General features: G+C 37.7%; 1 protein-coding gene across 39 annotated transcripts in view; it reads right to left on the bottom strand.

Moving 5' to 3' along the window:
• Nucleotides 1-19,069, bottom strand: part of CLASP2 (cytoplasmic linker associated protein 2) — a 147,972-nt gene that overhangs the window by 91,206 nt on the left and 37,697 nt on the right. For 36 of the 39 annotated variants that reach the window (XM_054815216.1, XM_054815224.1, XM_054815241.1 and 33 more), the window contains one exon: nucleotides 18,732-18,802. In XM_054815216.1, the coding sequence (XP_054671191.1) occupies nucleotides 18,732-18,802 (71 nt within the window). Of the gene's footprint in view, nucleotides 1-13,847; nucleotides 13,991-18,731; nucleotides 18,803-19,069 lie in introns of those variants that run through there. The other 3 variants (XM_054815259.1, XM_054815263.1, XM_054815256.1) reach the window with 2 other exon arrangements.

Genomic DNA, 19,069 nt, shown 5'->3' with positions numbered 1-19,069 from the left:
GAAGAAGGATTCATCTACAAGCTTCAGCACGGAAAACGTATCAGCTTATGATTCCTATAATAAATAAAATGGGCGAGGCTGAGACACAGCTGCACTACAGTAATGAAATACCAATTTAGCATATTACCTGCTCTAAAACCTGCCATTTAAAAAAAAAAAAAATAATTGCTGAGCTTTGTTATCTCTGGAACACTGACTATTTACCCTTTGCTTATCCAGAACTTGCTCCCAGTGAAATGTCAACTATATTTAATAATACAGCCTCTCAAAGGAAGGCAGCTTTCATTAAAAGGGTAAAGAAAGGTTTTGTCCGACAGCATTTGCAGCACCATCAAACGTTAGACGACCCCACACTTAACACATCCAAGATCACTGCTGCTATAGCTAGTACATTTTTTTATCATTAGCAAAAAGCTGTGCGTTGCACTAACAAATCTTCACCATGAAGGAAGAAACAAATTGCCACAAGAAACATCTGGGTGTATATTGACAATTTTCACTAAAATTATTTCCTTCTCTCCTACAAACGCTGATTTTTAAGATAATCTTGCTAAGAATAATCGTGTTTGGATATGTAAACTCTCAGAATCAGGGAAAAAAAAGCACTAGCCTCCCCCCCACGAGCCGGTGCGTTGCCATGGAAACGGCACCCCCACCCAGCGTATGGGCTGAGGCAGAATACATTTTGATTCCTGCTGCTTTTACTCACAGTATCTTCCACAGAACCAGACATCAAGATTTTTGATCAGGGAAAACCACTAATCCAAATGCCAGATTAAGTGCAATGAACTAAACACGATAATAGAAGTGTAAATAGTAACGCTTAATATCCAGGATACCTGCAATATTACAGGCAATTTTAAAATTGCACTAAGAAATACATTATAGATTTTTAAGCAGCATGAAGAGATCAACATTGATGCATGAACATGCTATCATAAAAACTGATTAAAAGTGAAAATGTGCTTTTCAAGTAAAGATCGGTTTTGTTGCTGCATTTTTTTTTAGGTTTGATAATGAAACAGGTTAGACTTTCATGTTACTATCCAAGAGCACCACAATGCAGCATTGATATGCAAATACTGCACAAGAAGCATTTGAAAAAATAAAGTTATTTACAGCACAATTTTAAAAATAGTAAATGAGCATTTTGCTCACTTAGGCAAAACCTCCTAATTAAAAGAAACTTAAACACCACCAAACAACAGTGTACGTTGGGAACCAACGGCTCAGATTAAATTTAATTTATTCTTACCAAGCTATTCATTATGGAGTATTGAAGATGAAGAATTGGAGAAGTTACTGCTCAACCCCAAAATGCAGAAATAGAATTTCAGAAAAATGCAAATCCACACACTCCCAGCTATTGACATGCTGTGTAAATTATAGGGCAGTATATTAAATTATAATCTTGGTAATAGTGTCAAATTACTTTGCCTAGTTAAAGAATATTTTTTTCATACATTCAAAATATTGTTAACAGTAGATCAAAAACCTAAACTATAAAATAGTTTCAGACAGTTTCTTACTCCACATAAACCACAGATTTTAAAATATTTTTTTAAAATCCCTAATTATTTTTGAGAAACATAGAACTTAACTAGTGATACCTGAGTGTCCTTAATTGGACTTGTCATGATTTATGTTAAAATAAGTTAAAAACTGAAGTACAGTCACTAGAAGTGTTCTAAAATTACAGCATTATACCATAAATGTAGAAAATTAACAAGTGAAAAGGATCTTTTTAAATTCTTTTTATGGTAAAGTGATAATGCACCTGAGTTTCTTTTGTTGTGGGATTTGTTTGGTTTTAAATAAACATGAACATTTTGTACCATCTTTTACAGAAACTGGAAGTTTTGTCCACCCTTTTGGGCCTTTATGCTTTTATTTCCCTCGGCTCTATTAACAACATAACCCCAATTGATCTTTAGGGATGTCCCATTTTCAGAAAAGATGCTTAACAGTATATGTGAAGGTCTGAAACTTGAAGTCTCTATTTATAGCAGTTGGCAAAACAATAGCATTGTATTTGCTTCCAGTATGATCTGCTTTCCATGTGCTCTCACCCATGCGCAGCAATACACTTGCTTGTATCTCTTATAAAAGCATTTCCATATACTTCAGCATACAGAAGCCCAGTTCAAGGTATAACCACTGCTCCATGGGGTATAATCAAGGTGCAGTTCTGCTCAATCCAGCTGAGCCAAACTTGTTTACTACGCACCTTCGTTTAGCCAAAGGACTGGGGCTGAAGCTCCTAACTGCTGATGTGCAGAGCATAATGACAGTTGTAATCTCAGAATCAAACTGTGACTGTAGTGTTAGTTTCATGCAGCCCGCAAACAAAATTAAATTTCTACAACAGAAGTCATAAAAGCCCAAGTATAATTGATATTTCAAAACAAATCTATCTGAAGGATGCAAACACATTTCATTCTAGAATGGCTAGATAATTTTCATTCTAGGTAATTTTAAAGGTCAAATACTTTCAGCATAGCAAATTTTACATATGCAAATATACCTGACAGCTGAGAAAGCACTATCCAAACAGCATTTTACAACAAAGTTCTAAGCTACTAAAAGCAGAAATAAAGTCATATGAATTTCTAGCAATGTACAGAACATCTTAAATGAAAAACACGATTAATGAAAGACACTGAACGTCAGTTAAATCTCACAAGACTGTGCTTGTACTCTGTATCTTAATTTTAAATCACAATGGGTAAGAAGAGTTTTTCAGGTAAGCACACCCCACAGAGAAGAACTTGGAATATAGTACTGCCAAAAGCTCACGAAGAAACCTGATGAGCAGCAAATGTTCTTGCTCTGGGACAAATTCTCTTCCAGATAAACTTCAAAGCAGAAAAAAAAGAAAGGAAAACTCAAGAAAAGGCTCCTCTTATATTCAGAAAGCTAGAAACACAAGATTCAACTTCCAAGCATTAGAAGTTTTCTCTTCTAATAGACGAAAGAGATCCGTACTGCAGAGGAGAGTTCTGCAGGTACTATGCAGCAAGTGAATTGGTATCCATGAACTGCTGTGCATTTCTACAAAACGTTTCGGAAGAGTCAAAGGAATGTTTCTAGGAAAAAAATCCCAACACCAAACCAATCTGTGTGACACATCAGACCCTAGAGTTTACCATACTTTCAAAACTTGAGGTTTACCAAAGTTATTCTAAGATTAAATCCAGACACAGCTGTTCAGTTAGAAACACAGATCAAAACTCTGAATGATCACAAAGGTTTAAATACTAAAATTCTTAAGAAACAAACTATACGATTTGTACTAAAAATAACTAAAAGATAAGTGGTAGCTTTGTGTCTTGTAGCATACTCTTGGGGACCAGATTACAAATATGTAGTATCTGTTTTTTAAAGTATTCAGAGATATCAAAGGATAAGCATTTAAAATCAAACTTGATACTCAAAGAATGTTCTAGCACTCCCAATGCTAAAAACTTCTAAACAATCTATTTACTGTGATTTGGCTATAGAGCAATAAGGGTAATTACAGATGTATCCAGGGACTAAGGATACTCTAAAACTTTTCATATCTAGAGATAAAAATATTTTATTTTTAAAGAAAATGAAATTAAAATATATTTATTGTTACTTCAACTCAAGCCTTTACTTTAGCTGGTCTTAAGATTCATAGAATTAACGTGACACTTAATATCTAACATTTTGTAAGTCCAGTCAATAAGAGAAGGAAGAAATAGAGTATTATCTACACAGCTGTAGAAAGAGCTCTATATTCTACTCCTGCTACTCTCAGAAGGACCCAATCAGAAGTTAACTGATCTTAAAGCAGATCCCAAGTAACACCATAGTGGAAAAAAACAAAACTGGATCCCCTGCCATGTAACACAGCCATAAAGGCAACTCTCAATACTGTATCAGTATTGACATCTTACATATCTAACACTACTAGGGTTGTAAATACCAACTTGCAGTATTTTACAGTAGATTGACAACATTCAAACCAAAGAACATAGCATCTTTAATAAAACTGCTTTTCAACTTTGACTTTTGTTAAAAAATTGCCCTTCCTATACCCATTTTCCTTTTGAGTATTGCTAACAGATACTAAATGTTTTTGAACTACTGCTAACAGTTCCTCTTCCACACCACAAACTGTTTATAATGACATGATGGCAAAATCGTGCCCAAGCAAAACAATGACAAGTAGATGAACTCCTTACATTTCCCAAGTCACTCCCACATCCTGCACCTACCAAGATGCCAACCGCCAGTCTCCCTTCAGTGATTTACAAACATAGACTGCATCAGTTACTTGGAACATCTGGGACTGGATCGTTAGCTCAATTCCAGATGAACTGGTGCAGCCTACAACAGCTTCTGTCAAGCATGAAAATGAAGCCCCGAGCACTACAGATGCATCAGGTTACTTGATCCTTCTAATCCATACTTCAAGCCAATGCCCCACATCATTTAGTGAGAACTTTATCCCTTACACATCAGGCATGCCATACAGCCCGAATCTGTTTGTCCTGACACAAAAGACAGGATTCATTTGCCTAAGCACAGTCATCTAAAACCAGTTTAGACAGTCCTGGGTATCCTGTCTGACCGCCAGCTGACATTCCAGAAGGGCACAGATCTCTTGCGGGTCTCATGTCAAGCTTGTTTGCTCCGTGTGGCTAGTGTGGATACTGCAAGGCACCTCAGTTGGCATTAGATGCCTATGTCTGGGCAGATGGATTGCACCTAAGATGCTTTAGATCTACCGTAAAGGCATAGGGCATTCTCCCTGTGCCACAGCAGGTAGAGGGATCTTGAACGATTAGGACACAAATTCTCATTCAAAACCAAAAATCTGCTTCCCACAATGCTGAGCATGGTTCTTCAGAATACAACATAGTGACAGAAATAACGACGTGATAGATTTAACTTTACTTCATGGTACCTCCTCTGTTTCTCTTTGCATTCCTGAAGGAGGCAACTGTACCTATGATTCAGTGCTGGCAAGCATTCTCATGTTCTGTGCAACTTACTCTGGTGCTCATCAGCAAATCTCAAATTCTTACCAAAACAGACTCCTTTTTCCACTGTAATCTCGCTAACTGGGGGGGGGGGGGGGTATAAAAATGACACAAGTAGGTAAGTAATACCACTTCATTCAAAAAAAACTCCAATGAACTAAAGCCAGCTGTGAAGCCAAACATATTCTTTCACATGCTAGTTTTTCAGGCAGTTCCAGTGGACTAGAGTGTCTTTTAAAAATATCAAAAAGGCAGCAAGCATGGCAAGCACCAGTCAGTAACAGGAAGGAGGCAAAGATTTATCAGTTAAATTTATGCTATTGCTCCAATCTCAAATTCTGAGAACGCTCCCCAAACTTTTCAACAAGAGCAGAGTACAGCTCTCCTACATTCCATCGATCAGCTACAGCACATAAAGAGGCTCAAGGCGGATGCGCCTTTTTTTTATTTTTTTTTTTAAACAGGAATCTAAATGAATGGTGCAAAAGAGAAGGAAAAACTGGAAAAAGTAGACTAGACCCGACAGACATTTAGAAAAGAAATACTTAGGAGTGGCAATGGCACTTGCCACAATAATTATCCACATTTCTTACAGGCATATTCAAATGATACTAACAATTTACCCATTTCCCTCAATAATTTCATGAAGGAATATGTTCAGAAAAGATTTAATTCAGAAAAAAATACAACATATTCCAGCTGTACTGTCCTGACCCTAAGGAAAGCCAGTCTTATAGTTCATCTTACTGTTGTTTGGCTGAAAGACACAATGTAAATACAGGTTTCAAATAAAGCTGAAACAAGCCAGAATAATTAACTGAGTTAATCTCCCTCCCAAGCAAAGCTTCATCTCAATTTCTAGTTCTGGAATACCTCCTTTAAACCAAAGTGAAAGTTATTTTCTCCTTTTTTCCTATTAGAGGTGAAAACAGTTTCTGCATATCTTGCTGTATTTTTTACCTTTTTAGCATCTGTAAAATTATTTCCACAGTCCAATTAAATTTGTTAAAAAATATAATAATCTAATCCTTTGGTCAGTTTTAAATTCTTGCAATTGGGCTTTCCTGTTATACATTTCCCAAATGCTACTCAGAGTAACTTACTAAAAACTGGAGATGCAGTCAATATTACTGTACTTTAGAAATCATCAATTTCACTTTAATTATAGCTTTCCTCAGGCATGTTCAACAGCCTCCTGAATCAACACCTAACAGTCTATAACCTACTAGTAATCAAAGCATAATTTTATCAGTAAAGGAAGAAGAGAAAGATAGCCAGGGTCTCTAGAATTCATGACAAGGCAACATCTAGAATAGGATTTATGACTGAAGAGCAAGATTTTTAAAAAAGTATATACTTACTGTTACTGTACTTCAACATTTGTACTGTTATTGCTTTGGGCCACACTGAACTATGCCCAGTGCCAAAATGTTAACAAGTAATGTGTCTTTTGGGTGGGGGGAAGGAAAAAGTGTAAGAAGGACACAGACACGATTTGCAGAGGAAATGAAAGACTGATAATTCTGACAATTTAAATGCATTATCGGTTCACTCAGTAGCTGTGACACAGAAACTGATGGGAATACTCTGTTTTTGCACAAAGTAAAATATGTCCACCTCAGCACAGGTACTTTACTCTCCTATGAGATTTTAGAAGTAAAGCTGAGAAGGGCAGTAACTTCTGAAGCAATCAAGATCTCTGGTAAATTAATGAGTGTGCCCATAGAAAGTCTCCCTATCCAGACAGTGATTAAAATGAAATTACGTAGTTCACTTAAAACAGTGATAACAAAAAAAAAGAAATGAAAGGCTTAAAGAGAATTTTTACTTGATGCCTGGTAAATCTGCAGACCACAAGACAGACTCATGATTTTGTATCAAAAGTTACGGTTCATTTAACTGTTGTTAAACTGTTGTAGCCTGTCTGAATTCACACCTCATTTTTGGCCTAACACTTCACTATGTTGCTTAAGTTGCCCTCTAAAAAAGCTACCGCTTCAAATATATTCTTGAAGTATAAACCCGCTATTCACCTGTAAAATACTCTGTAACTCAACAGCTAGTCTTTGCTCAGTAGGCCTGCTTTCATTATTAACTGCCTTCATTACCTAGGCTCCAGAACTCAGTTTCTTTCTTTCTTCACAAATTCGCTTTGGTTGTGCATCAACTAACTACTCTCAATAGCACAAGTATCTTCTTCAGTAAATCCAATAACCTATTTTAAAACTAATATATTTAATATGAAAACACATATTTAGAATCCACTATCCATAAATTACAATGATATAACTAGCATTATCAATGTATTTATGTTCAGGAACGTGAGAAAAAAGGACCATTATTTTAGTATCTGTAGCTAAGTCTATCGAACACTTCGTACCCATTGAGGAAGAAACCATTTGTGGCATTTCCAATATTTAAGTCATTCACACAGAAACAATTAAGGAGTTTAATGCTTTGATTTTTCAAACTATCAATTACATCACAGCAAAGGTAACAAAGGCAGACTTAAGGATCGTGTTCATTCACCTTTAACATATATCACCTGTATATGTGATAGCAAAGGGCCATGTGATATATATCATATAACATCAGTAAGAAGGTTTACAAACAGCTTAAATTGTGACTTACTATTAGAGGCTGACAGATTTATGTCTATCATCAGAGAAATTATTTTAGAAGCAAACACTTGCCTTACTTTTTAGTGTGACAAATTTCTGTGTGTTAAACTTAATTTCTATGCTGAAAATGTAAACTAGCAAGGCAGATTCACAAATAAAACATAAGTCCGAGAAGCAGAAAGTATAACTCAGCAGATAAGATGCAGAGAGATTTATTTTTCTAAATTTACTTTAAATCCCTGTAGTTCAGGAATTAGAAAATAATATTAATCTCTGAACACAAAAATGTGCACACCACAGTGCAGAATAAATGAAGTTGTTAGTGGTCTTTGAGCTCACTGACCAACTGGTTCCCCATCTCACATATTCAGAAGTGGAGATTAAAGAATTATGGCAAATATGTTTGGTCTCTGAGTAGGCAGTTTTAGTAGCTGCCGTTTCTCCTCCTCTTTTGTGAGAACATCATCAAAACCCAAAATAACACACACTGCCCGCTTTCCTCGGTGTTTCTAAATAGTTTGCAAAAATCAACTCAACACTTCAAAGATATTTTAGACAAAAACAATCTACGCAGAAATGCTCTTGACCTTTAAGTTCAATAGCAAACCTCATATTGCATAAGTTCATTAACCAAAGGACTTTTATCAGGTCAACACACAAAACAACTCATAACAATAAAAGGATATTTCGGCAAATATAAACGTACCTATCTTAACTGTTTAGATGACTAAGAAACATCATGGAGCTCCTGACATTTGATGAAAGCAAAAATACCTAATTTGAAGAAAGCAAGTTTCTTCTGCACGCTGTTGAGAGCCTTGCTATACATCTTCACACTATACACCTTCATCCCTTCCCCTCACCTTTCCTGAGGCTCCAACCATCCATAATTTTGAGGTCTTTTAAGTGCTTCTCAGTTGAAGAGAAGAATTTTCACATCAATTAAATACATGCAAAGCTATACCAGAGAAATTTTAAACCAGTAACTATTAAAATCTTGTTGCCCATACGCTATATAGTTGTGCAACTTATTTGAGTTTTAAATCATAGTTGTTACTTACAAGAATCTAGAGGCATAGACAGTTTTCAAAAGGCTCTTTCAAGATAAGCACCACTCTTTCTTGCTGTCGCTACAGAAGCGTGTTTTGATGAAGGAGTTGGGAAAGGAAAGAATGCACAAAACTGAAAACACAACTCTTTAAAAGTAAGGTTTCTTTATAAACGCAGCACACAGAGTGGTATTTCTGATTCAGGTGAACACTACAGCAGAACCTTCACTTCTGAAGGGATTTCAGACACCTGAAATGATCCAGTTATAGCCTACTTCCTCATCAGTATTTACTACATTAAGATTTTATTAAAAATAACATATAACAGTAAGGAAAAACTTCTCATATTTAACAGATAACAAAGATGAAAATTAACCCTGCAAGGCACATACCCAATTAGTCATGTGAAAGAGTCTTGCAACATCTGTCAAAGAAAATCCTTACTAGACTTTAAATTTCTCTTTGAGCTGTTGGGAATTCTAATGCTTATTGCAAAATGTACCTTTAAAAAACACAACCAACCAAACAAACCACCCAAAAACCTCATCCCATAATATTAGAAATAGTCTGGAATAATCAAAGATATTTCAAAACAAATAAGGATATCAACTGAAACATCAAAGGATTTTCTTTTTCTTATGTAACTTGTTCTTAAAAACAAACAGAACCAGCCTCCAAAGGTAACTAGCACTTTTGAGTGCCAGATTAAATATACCTGGAAACCTTTTCAGTGGACTGTTGTTTTATGTTTAATGGAAACAACAACCACTCAAGTTCCCCACCAAATATTCCTTGACATTTTAAAAATGTCCTTTAGAAAGAGGAAGACAAAACATACTTGTAGTTATTATTCTAGAATATTAAAAAAAAAAAAAAATCAAGTGAAGTGCAGTTACCACTCTAGAATCCATATTGGTTTTGAGAAAATAACTGTTTGTCATATGTTTGCAGCTTTGTTTTTTAAGAAATGCTCTGATTTGCATACTTCTTTCTTGATTTTTTTTTATTCACATCAGTGTTGAACCGTGCTGTATTCATCCCTTCTCTAAGAAGAAACTGTGTCTTTTCATATAGCCCTTGGATTGTTTACACATTCCCTCCCTCTCCCACTCAGTTCTTTCACTGTCCCACTGTCCTTTTACTGCTATTAGCAACAGTACATGTACTTTATAGACAAAATGCTACTCAGAGTCTATGTTAATCACTGGGAGCATATGACCTTACCGTGAAAAGAAGCTTTGCACTGGTTTGGCTCAGAACAGCAATCGAATTCCAACTCACAGTATCTGTCCTTCCTCTCTCAGGCACAGTGGCTGAGTATAGCCATTTCCCAAACCAATGTGCCCACCAACTGCTAACAACGGAAGAGAAGGCGTGCGGAGCAATTACAGAGCAAGAAGCCAGTGCAGGCGCAGTCAGCATGTTAAAAAAAATAGACCCAAAGAAGAACAGAAAAGGGAACAAGTGATGCATTTCTATTCCCCAGAAGAAACTTCTGCTACTACGTATAACATTATTTTCCAGGAAACAGCTCTGAATGGTACAAAGCACCACAGTTACATCCTGCCAAATTTCTAGGCCAGTGTAGTAATTGCTTTATTACCATCATTCACAGGACTCTGCTGGTTTCAAAAGCCTCCTCCCTCCTACCAGAGGAAGGGAAAATCAGAAATATACATCAGAAATGCATATGCACTACAATTTTTTTTTTTAAATCAAGCTAATGTCTCATACATCACTACAGCCTCTGTACCTTCAATATGTCAGATCTTTTTTTCAGTCAAAAGTAAAATATTAAAGCTGTACAGCACCCACATTTTACAGAAACTACTAATCAGATTAAAGACTTAGGAAGACAGCCTTCTACTCAGAAGAACATCAGGGAATAGAAGATAATTGTTCTGGTGCTCTAGGACCATGCTTGCATTAATGAACTATTTTGAAAGAAGACAAAACCCATAATTTGATATGCATATATAGTAAGACATTAGGATAATTCCTACTCATAAACCAGTTACATGTGCTTTACCATCTGAAGTATGACAAATGTTTGAAGTCATGAAACATCATTACATTGTATACCATTTAAATAAAAATCGACTAATAAAGAAGTAGATTCATCTAATTTATTATACGATTCAAAATAGGATACTTAGTATCTAACAGTGCAACAAATATGTACCAAATATGTCCTCTTACAAAGCTGATTATATGCTTTTAGATAACCCTCAAATACCTTATGTCTGGTACTGCAGTATGTTTAGTACATCTTAAGAAAACCTATGTCTAATCTTCCCTTCACGGCCCCTCATAGTTTTAGGCAGATAATTCTGTCCTTATTGCAATTACCTTATTCGACTGGGAGCAAGACAGTCCCTTGCCTATGAAATAACAAAGTAGCATAGCGCAGGCTGACAACAGGGTGAGAAAGCACTGATGGAAGCCACTGAATTACAAACCCTGAGAAGAACACACAACACAACGTGCCGCACTGCAATTCAGTTAGCAACCTCCTAAACACCCTAATCTGGTTATCAGCGGATAAGGACAGAAATGCCTTATCCACTCCAAGGAACAAGAAATCCAGAGCAAGGAATGGTTCCTGACTGGTTTTCCTCAGCAGCCTCAGAACACAACTCACAGGTCAAACACAGACCTACATTCACACAAGTATGTGAAATGCCTTTAAGACTGAGATAGTGCATGCTTTCCCACTGGCATGCATTCAGTGCGGCAGAACTAACAGTCCAGCTGGTTGCTGGGCCACAAACACAGTACTGTGTTGTTTTTTTCCCCCTCTACATTCCTCCAACAAAAGATTGGAGAGCTTGAGACAGTTACATGGGGGGCAAACAGAAAATCTGGCTCTTCCCTTTAAGCTTCACTTGAGAAATCAGATCAAGATTCAACAGTTAAGCACCATGTTTTATTTACATTTCTTCTTGTGTTCAAGAAAACAAAAAAAAAATTCCAAAAGGTTACAATAAACCAGTGCCTTGCATTCAAGATAAAATGTTGAAATTACCAGCTCTTACAGCATTTCCAAACGTACTCTGTGCAATTTTGGAACATATCTAGGCTGATTAAGCGAGCAAACCAAACTAAATAAATAAAAATTTCTGCGCTCTGAAGTATCTGCACACACCTTCCAGAAAATCAGCAGTCTCACAAAAAAATAAAGGTAAACATACATACTGGCTGCAACAAAGTGACAGTTTGTCAAGGAAAGACATTTCTCAAAGGCTACAGAATCACTAACCTTAAAACAGATTGTTTCTTCTATGTTGCATAAATTAGAAGGATGTACACCATATTTGCAAAACAAAAGATCATGGCAAACCCTACATTTAAATTCAGAAAAAAGATCAAGAAGTTTTCTTAACAGTAACTAAGGTTTTGTTTTCCCTAGCAGTTTCATAACACAACGTCAGAAGACTGAATTCCTTGTAAATGTGGTAAGCAGTAGTTTTAAGAGACCAACAGCTACATAATCATCCTACACACTGTTAATTGTATCTGGCATTATTGCTCAAAGCTCCTACACAGAATGTCAGCTGACTGCCTGAACAGTACTTTGTTCTTAGTGCCTTTGTTAATGATGAATTAAATTATACAGAAGAGAGCTCCACAACCACCCTCACTTTATAAACCTCGACCATTACAGAACCACAAAAATCCTATGGCTTTGCCTAGGGAATACAGTTATTTCTTAACACACTACAACTTGCATCCTTAATCTGCAAGTTACCGCAATCCATGTTTACACCATGGAGAACTGTGTTGCTTCACAGGAAGGAAACAAAAGACTAAGAAAAACATTCCTAGAAAAAAAATCTCAACAAGAAAGAGCGAGCTTACTACACGTTCAGTTCTACAAAGACTATGACTTCCCTTGGATCTTGTGGATGACAAACAAAAACATAAACATCAGAGAACTGCCCAATTTTTTTTTAAACTATACAGTCCAGCCTTAATTTCACTGCTCTGGTCACACTGATTATCTCTTTCAACCTCTAACATACCAAAGAACTAAGTGAGAAACACACATTTCAGGACCCCTTAAGAAAAGCGTCTCTCTCAAGACTCTTACTACTGATGTTTTAGCAAATTCAGATAAAATATTCACCTTAATCTAAATACATGATCTTTATAAGACCATTTTCCTTAACTTATTTAAAACTATGTACATAATAATTTGTAAAAGCGCAGCCCTCCTACTACATCCCTAAACTTGCTGAAAGTTCAATGAATGCCTCTCAAGTTTCTCTGAAAACAATAATGCACATAGAGAAAGTTAGCGAGTTATTAAGCTCAAAGAACCTGGCTGTCATGCAAAACCAAGAGGTGTGATAAAGACAAAACATACGTCCAGTTTTTAATCAAAACACAACAATATAGCCTGTATTGCTTTACTGACCTACTTTCCCTTGGTTTGTGTAACAATACACTGTGCAGTGAAGGAAATGTAGTAACATCCCATGTCTTTATTAAATATATATTCCTCGCCCTAGAAACAAGGCACTTCTTTTATGGCCGCACTGAATTACTATAAATTTCTTCACAAAGCAGCGCAGATTAACATTCGCTTGTTTATAAAGCGGTACAGTGAATGCGGTCTTATCTTACAGAGCTGGCTAACACAAGTAACACTGAGACAAGAGGGGTAAACAGAACGCCAACGTAAAGATGCAGAGTGGAAACTGCCTGCGTTGTAAATAATTAAGATCCTGGACCATCCCAGAGATCCACGCGTGGTTAAAATTTAAACAAAAAAAAAGAAAAAGACAAGAGCTGCGGCGCTCAGGTACCTCCAGCTGCACGTACCGTCCGTGAGGGACAGACTCCAGCGGAAGCTAACGGCACCAGGGTAAGATGTCAGCCTGCCATAAGGGAGACTTAACACACTTAATACAGCCAAACCTTGCTTTGGGAGGCGGAAGAAGAGGAACGGAGCCCGGCGGACCGCCTTCCCCCTCACCGGAGGGCATCGCTCGGCCTCGGCGGGCCCCTCCGGCCACCGAGCGCCCTGACCAACCTGCGCGCCTGGCCGGCGATACAGCATCGCTCCCCGGGCACCCCTACAAACAACCCCCCACTCCGCATACCGCCCCTCACGGCCCCCCAGCCGCCGGACGGGGCAGCGCCGGTCCCCGGAGGCGCGGACTCACCGTCCCCCACAGCCATCATGCCGCGGCGGTGCCGCGGGAGGGCAGGCGCGGCGGGTGCCGGCTCCCTGCCGCAACAGCCGCCACCCCGCTTCAAAATAGCAGTCCCGCCTCGCGCGGGAACCCCCGCCGCGCCTCCCTCCACGGCGCTTAGCCCGTCCCCGTCCCACTGGGGACTTTTACTGCGCTCCTCCCTCTCCCCCCGCCCGCCCCTGCCACGGCGGTCACGGGCCCCGCGGGGTCCGCCCCCCCCCCCCCCCCCCCGCCGCCCCGCTCGCAGCCGCTGCCCGGCCCTTCCGCCCCGCCGTCGGGCAGCGGCCGCCCCCGCCGTCCCGGCCCCAACAACCGGGGAAGGGCAGGCCCACCCGTAACGCCCGTGAGGTGAAATTTCACCCTGCACCGTGAAGTTGTTCCCCCCGCCCCGCCCGCGGAAAACGATGCAAGAGCCTTACTGCTTTCTGCGCGGCTGCATTCCACAAACAAATCAATCAGAAACACAGGAAGCAGAAGGCAGCTCGTTGAAGAAAGGTGCTCTTTGGCAGCGCTAGTTTGGAAATCCCCTCAAAACTTTAAGAGAAGCAGCTTTTTAAAGCGTGCATGCAACAGATGCTGGAGAGCAGTTTGCGGTGGTATGGGAATTATAATGAAAATCTACCCAAAACCTGGACTTCTGTTTACAGTTTATTCCAAAAATCAATGTTTTAAGTGACATCCTGAAGGTACAAAGAGTGCAGTCCAATAAAGTAGTATTTTTTTTTTTAAAGTAGTTCCAATTTATTTCCTCTTGTTATGCATTTGCAGGAGCTAGGGCACAGTTCCCTGTAGTAATAATTCAAAAAAACTCATGCAAGTTCCTTAAAAACCAGTGGAAGCATTAGCCTGCTGAGGCCCTTTGCTTCCAAATGGGCTTAAACTGACCCATACGCTTCACTGGTCAGTAAATTTTCCTATTTAAAATTATAAACCAGCAAGAGCAACAGCTGAAATTTAAAATCAAGTGGCTGCACTGTGACCATACGCATTGAGCAAACAAAAGAAATACGTGCAGCAAAAAGAAACATATAAAATAATCATGGCAGCTATCACCAGTTACCGTATTTCCCTGAACTATATACATTCATACTGTGCCACACTGGTAAGCTCTGGCAGAGTATGTCATCGTTGTTTCCATAGTAACTATATTTCCAAAAAGAAAACAGCAAAGGGAAATAAAAAACAAAAGTGTAATGTGGGAAAACAGAAACACACTTGTGCTATAGATTTTTATTTGCCCTTTTTCTCTTTTTAGGAGAACGTACACCTCGACTGCATCTTTATCACTCATAACACAGCTCCCTCACAACCACGATACTAACATCACTGTATCCTACCTGTCACATTTTGTGTTTGTAAAGCTAACGCTATGAGGCTTACCATTAAAATGGGAAAATTGCACAGGTTGAATAGAGATGTACAATTTATATTCAGCTCAAATCATTCTGTCTGCTGAACGAGGCAAAGTAGAGAGCTCAGTATTATTATTTTTCCTACTTTTCTTTTAATTCCCTGTCTCAAAATTTACGCTACTACCCGATATAGGAGTCTGTTTAAATTCTCTTAGAGAAAACAGTATTTACAAATCACGGGCAGCAGAAACAAGTGCTTTTGCAGCTTTGACATTGGCTGCCAGTTCTGTTTCCATAGAAATGAACATTCATTTGCTGAAAAACGGGGAGGTACTTTAAAGAACCTTCTCCAGTTTGCAGGAATATACATCTATTTCTGGTGGAGTGAAAGGGCAAAACTAGCAGCACACGTAAGATTTTGCTTAACAGGCAAACATCTTGATATGATTCTCTTACTACGCAAGATCGTCATGAATGTAAACACATCCCAAGGTTTTCATAACAGCAAATTCATTCACATAATTCACACTGAAGAAACGATGCCTGGTTTTACCATCCACATCTGAGGGCAAAGGAAGATGAGGGAAGGGAGGAAAATAATTTAAAAAGAATGAAAGAAATCACAGGTCATTTGGAGAGGTGAGTTAGCAGTGTGACATTATTTAAGCCTGTAAGATATCCACGTCACGCAAAAGCACTAAGACTCTTGCCCGGTCCCCTTGTTAGACACGGTGCCTTCTCATCTGCTGGCTTTTGAAACTCCTGGCTACATCCTGCCCCAATTATTCCATCCATACATGTTTAAATATGCTTTTCACCTCATCTGCCCTCCAAGAGGATCTGTCAGTCTCCAAAGGTAACTCGTTGCCCTCCTTCTCTTTACAGTTTTATCAGGGATCCGATTCAATAAAGGAAGATGGCAACACCGGACTAAAGGGACTGTTCACGCCAGGCCTGCTCCAACTCAGTCACAGGGATAACAAGATATTAAATCTACCAGTGTGCATAAGACTGCAGGTACAGTATCTTTTCTTCTCCTCCCTGTATTTCTCCCATGTAACTAAGCATACCAATACAATGTTTTTAAAACCTGTCATGTGTTTAATCATGTTAGTACAAACAATTTTAAATATATATTTGTTTTGATTATTTAAAATACTATGGAAAACTTTCTTGTATTCAGATTGTTTAAAGCTGTGAATTTTGAGGGTTTTATTCTTTTTTTTTTTTTTTCTTCCTCCTAAGTACATGCTGAATAAAGAGAGTGAACAACTGACATTAGTATTATTTGATAAAAGAATCCTAAATCACATCTCTGGATTCTCAGAAACTAGGTCAACACAACAAAGATTTACTACTAGAGCAGCGTCACTCAGGACTATGAAGAAGCCGACATCTTCCACAGTTGTATTAGGAAGCCCTTCCCTATCCGTCACACACTGAAGAGAACCTTCATCAGTACAGTTAACTTATTTGGGAAAGTAACTCAATCTGGCAAAAAGCCATTCCTTTTGCTGGTAAAAAGGTCCACTACAGAGCCGCGCCAGTCTAATTATATTAAAGCCTGTTGAACATTTTTTTTTTTACCCCCTCCCTCCCCTCTTTGAAACGTAACCCTATTCACCACTACCGTCCCAAAACCTACTCCAAAATATCCAAAGCACTAAAAAAAAACTCCTCAATACAGTAACAGATGGATTTAGACATTAAAATCTGGCCTTTATCCAGAGATGTTTGATAAAGATGCTACAAGGAAAGTTGGTAACAAGGCTACAAGGAATTCAACAGTAACTTTCAATCTACATGTGCAAGCGGTAAATACAAATTGTCCTTCAGAGAATAATGACGGATAAAGCCAAGATAAAGCACTAACAATGGAAGACTGTCTTTTCAATAACATTAAAAAAATGTCTAGATGGATGCAACAGATAAATTAGGTTCAAGGGAAAATACTGAAACCAACGTATTAGAGGGATTCTGTCTCTATGGTACCAAACCAGAATCACAGTAACTTTTGCATAGAAATTGCCACCTATTAGACAAAATAAATGGGTTATACCACTGTAGATCAGCATTAATATCTGCATTTTACAGATGAGATAAAAACGGTTTAAAGAAAAATAATCAACTCTCTTTAAACAGAGGGAAAAAGCTGAGAAGTGCTATGTAAACTAGTCCAGCAATGTTATATTTGTAATTTCATATATATTTAAATTATTTCAATGCATTTATATTCCTTCATGTAACTTTCCCCATTCTCCTAAGAACTACCAACAGGAAAAAATACATGTAAAATGCATCCTTGAACCTCTCAAACCTATGCAGCAGTATTAACTTTAAACACAAACATAGTGGTTTACCCTTCCACAATGAGTAAATTTACAATCTAACATAACATTTATGTAAAACATGTACCCCTCCAACTAGTATGTTTTCTTTCAGTTTCTTTTATACTAATCCTTACAAATCTATTTTTGTATTGAGTGTTCAAGAATAGCGGTGTTTTATTTCAAAGCACAATGCGGCATGGAAGCTCTTACTGCCTCAAAGAAAAGACTGTAATAACACATTCCTTTGAACCTACAGTCTCTTCTGTTTTCACACTAACCAGAAAAGGGCAAGAATATTTAAAATGGGAAGGTATATTTGAGTACATTAACAAATCATATGCATTCCTCAAAATATTTCTACTCTTGCATAGTTACACTTCTCAGATCTAGCAGAGTCTCCTTTTCAGTCAGCATAGTTGCTTTGAAAGGAAAAGCCCCTACAAAACAAGATCTACTGATTCCTTGCAGAAGGCAGACAATGCAGCTTTCAAAAACAACTATATTAAAGCCACTGCCACAACACCTCCTTTGTTGTACTGTTATGCAACAGTTTTTTCTTAAATTATTGTTTTAAGTAAGAAATTATGGTTTTACTCTCTTATACTGTAAAATACTGTATCAAGAATGCAGTAGGAAGCAACAAGGATTCTCTGCACAACAGTTTTCTTTTCATGAAATACACCAAAAGTAAAGAGCTCAAACTCAGTAAAGTCTTAACTTCAAAATTTAAGTGTCTCTGAATGCTGTGATCACCTATTTCTGTAATTTAAAACTCCATGTATTAGAATCATTCGTCATCATTTTAACTAAGAAATCAAACACATTCATCACTACATTACTATTTTCTTTTAGAAATATACTGCAAGAGAGGATAAAGGTTCATTTGATTTTCTTTTCCCACGCATGAATACTTCGCAGGATTCTTCTATCCTCTACTGAGCACACATGTAACTTGTTAAAGATTCACTGCTTGTTTCCATGCAGTTTCAACACCTTTTTCCATTATATTCCGAAAATACTTTCAGTAACACAGTATAAGTTTGTTTCACTGTCTCATTTTCTTAGTACTTCCATATGTTTCCAGTTATCCATCTCACATTGATAACCCTAACATTTAAATATTTATTTTGTATTAATCTAAAGCTGATTATAAATATAGCTTTCATACTCACCACTGATGCTACTTAAAATCATATTTCCAGAGTTTCTTACTTCATCAAATTTTGCAAAGATTGTTTGCAACCTGTAAAGTACAACAGCAAAAATATTTTTACATCTCTGAAGTCCCCCAGCTTACTAGTATAAACAGAAATCAGTTTGTTAGCACATATAAAGCAGTAACACAGAATATACAAAGGATTAAGAATATCTTGAAACAGTTCCCAAAGGACTCCTCTTAAGTTAGTTGAGCATCTTCATACAAATGGACAGAAAACTAAGTCAACTTAGCAAAAAACAAAACTGAGCATTGTTATTACATGATTAAAAATAATTCAAATTCTAAAGTTCA

Source organism: Grus americana, chromosome 2 (genome assembly GCF_028858705.1).
Source record: "Grus americana isolate bGruAme1 chromosome 2, bGruAme1.mat, whole genome shotgun sequence".
NCBI classification, from domain to species: Eukaryota; Metazoa; Chordata; class Aves; order Gruiformes; family Gruidae; genus Grus; species Grus americana.
This window is presented reverse-complemented; position numbering and strand designations above follow the sequence as displayed.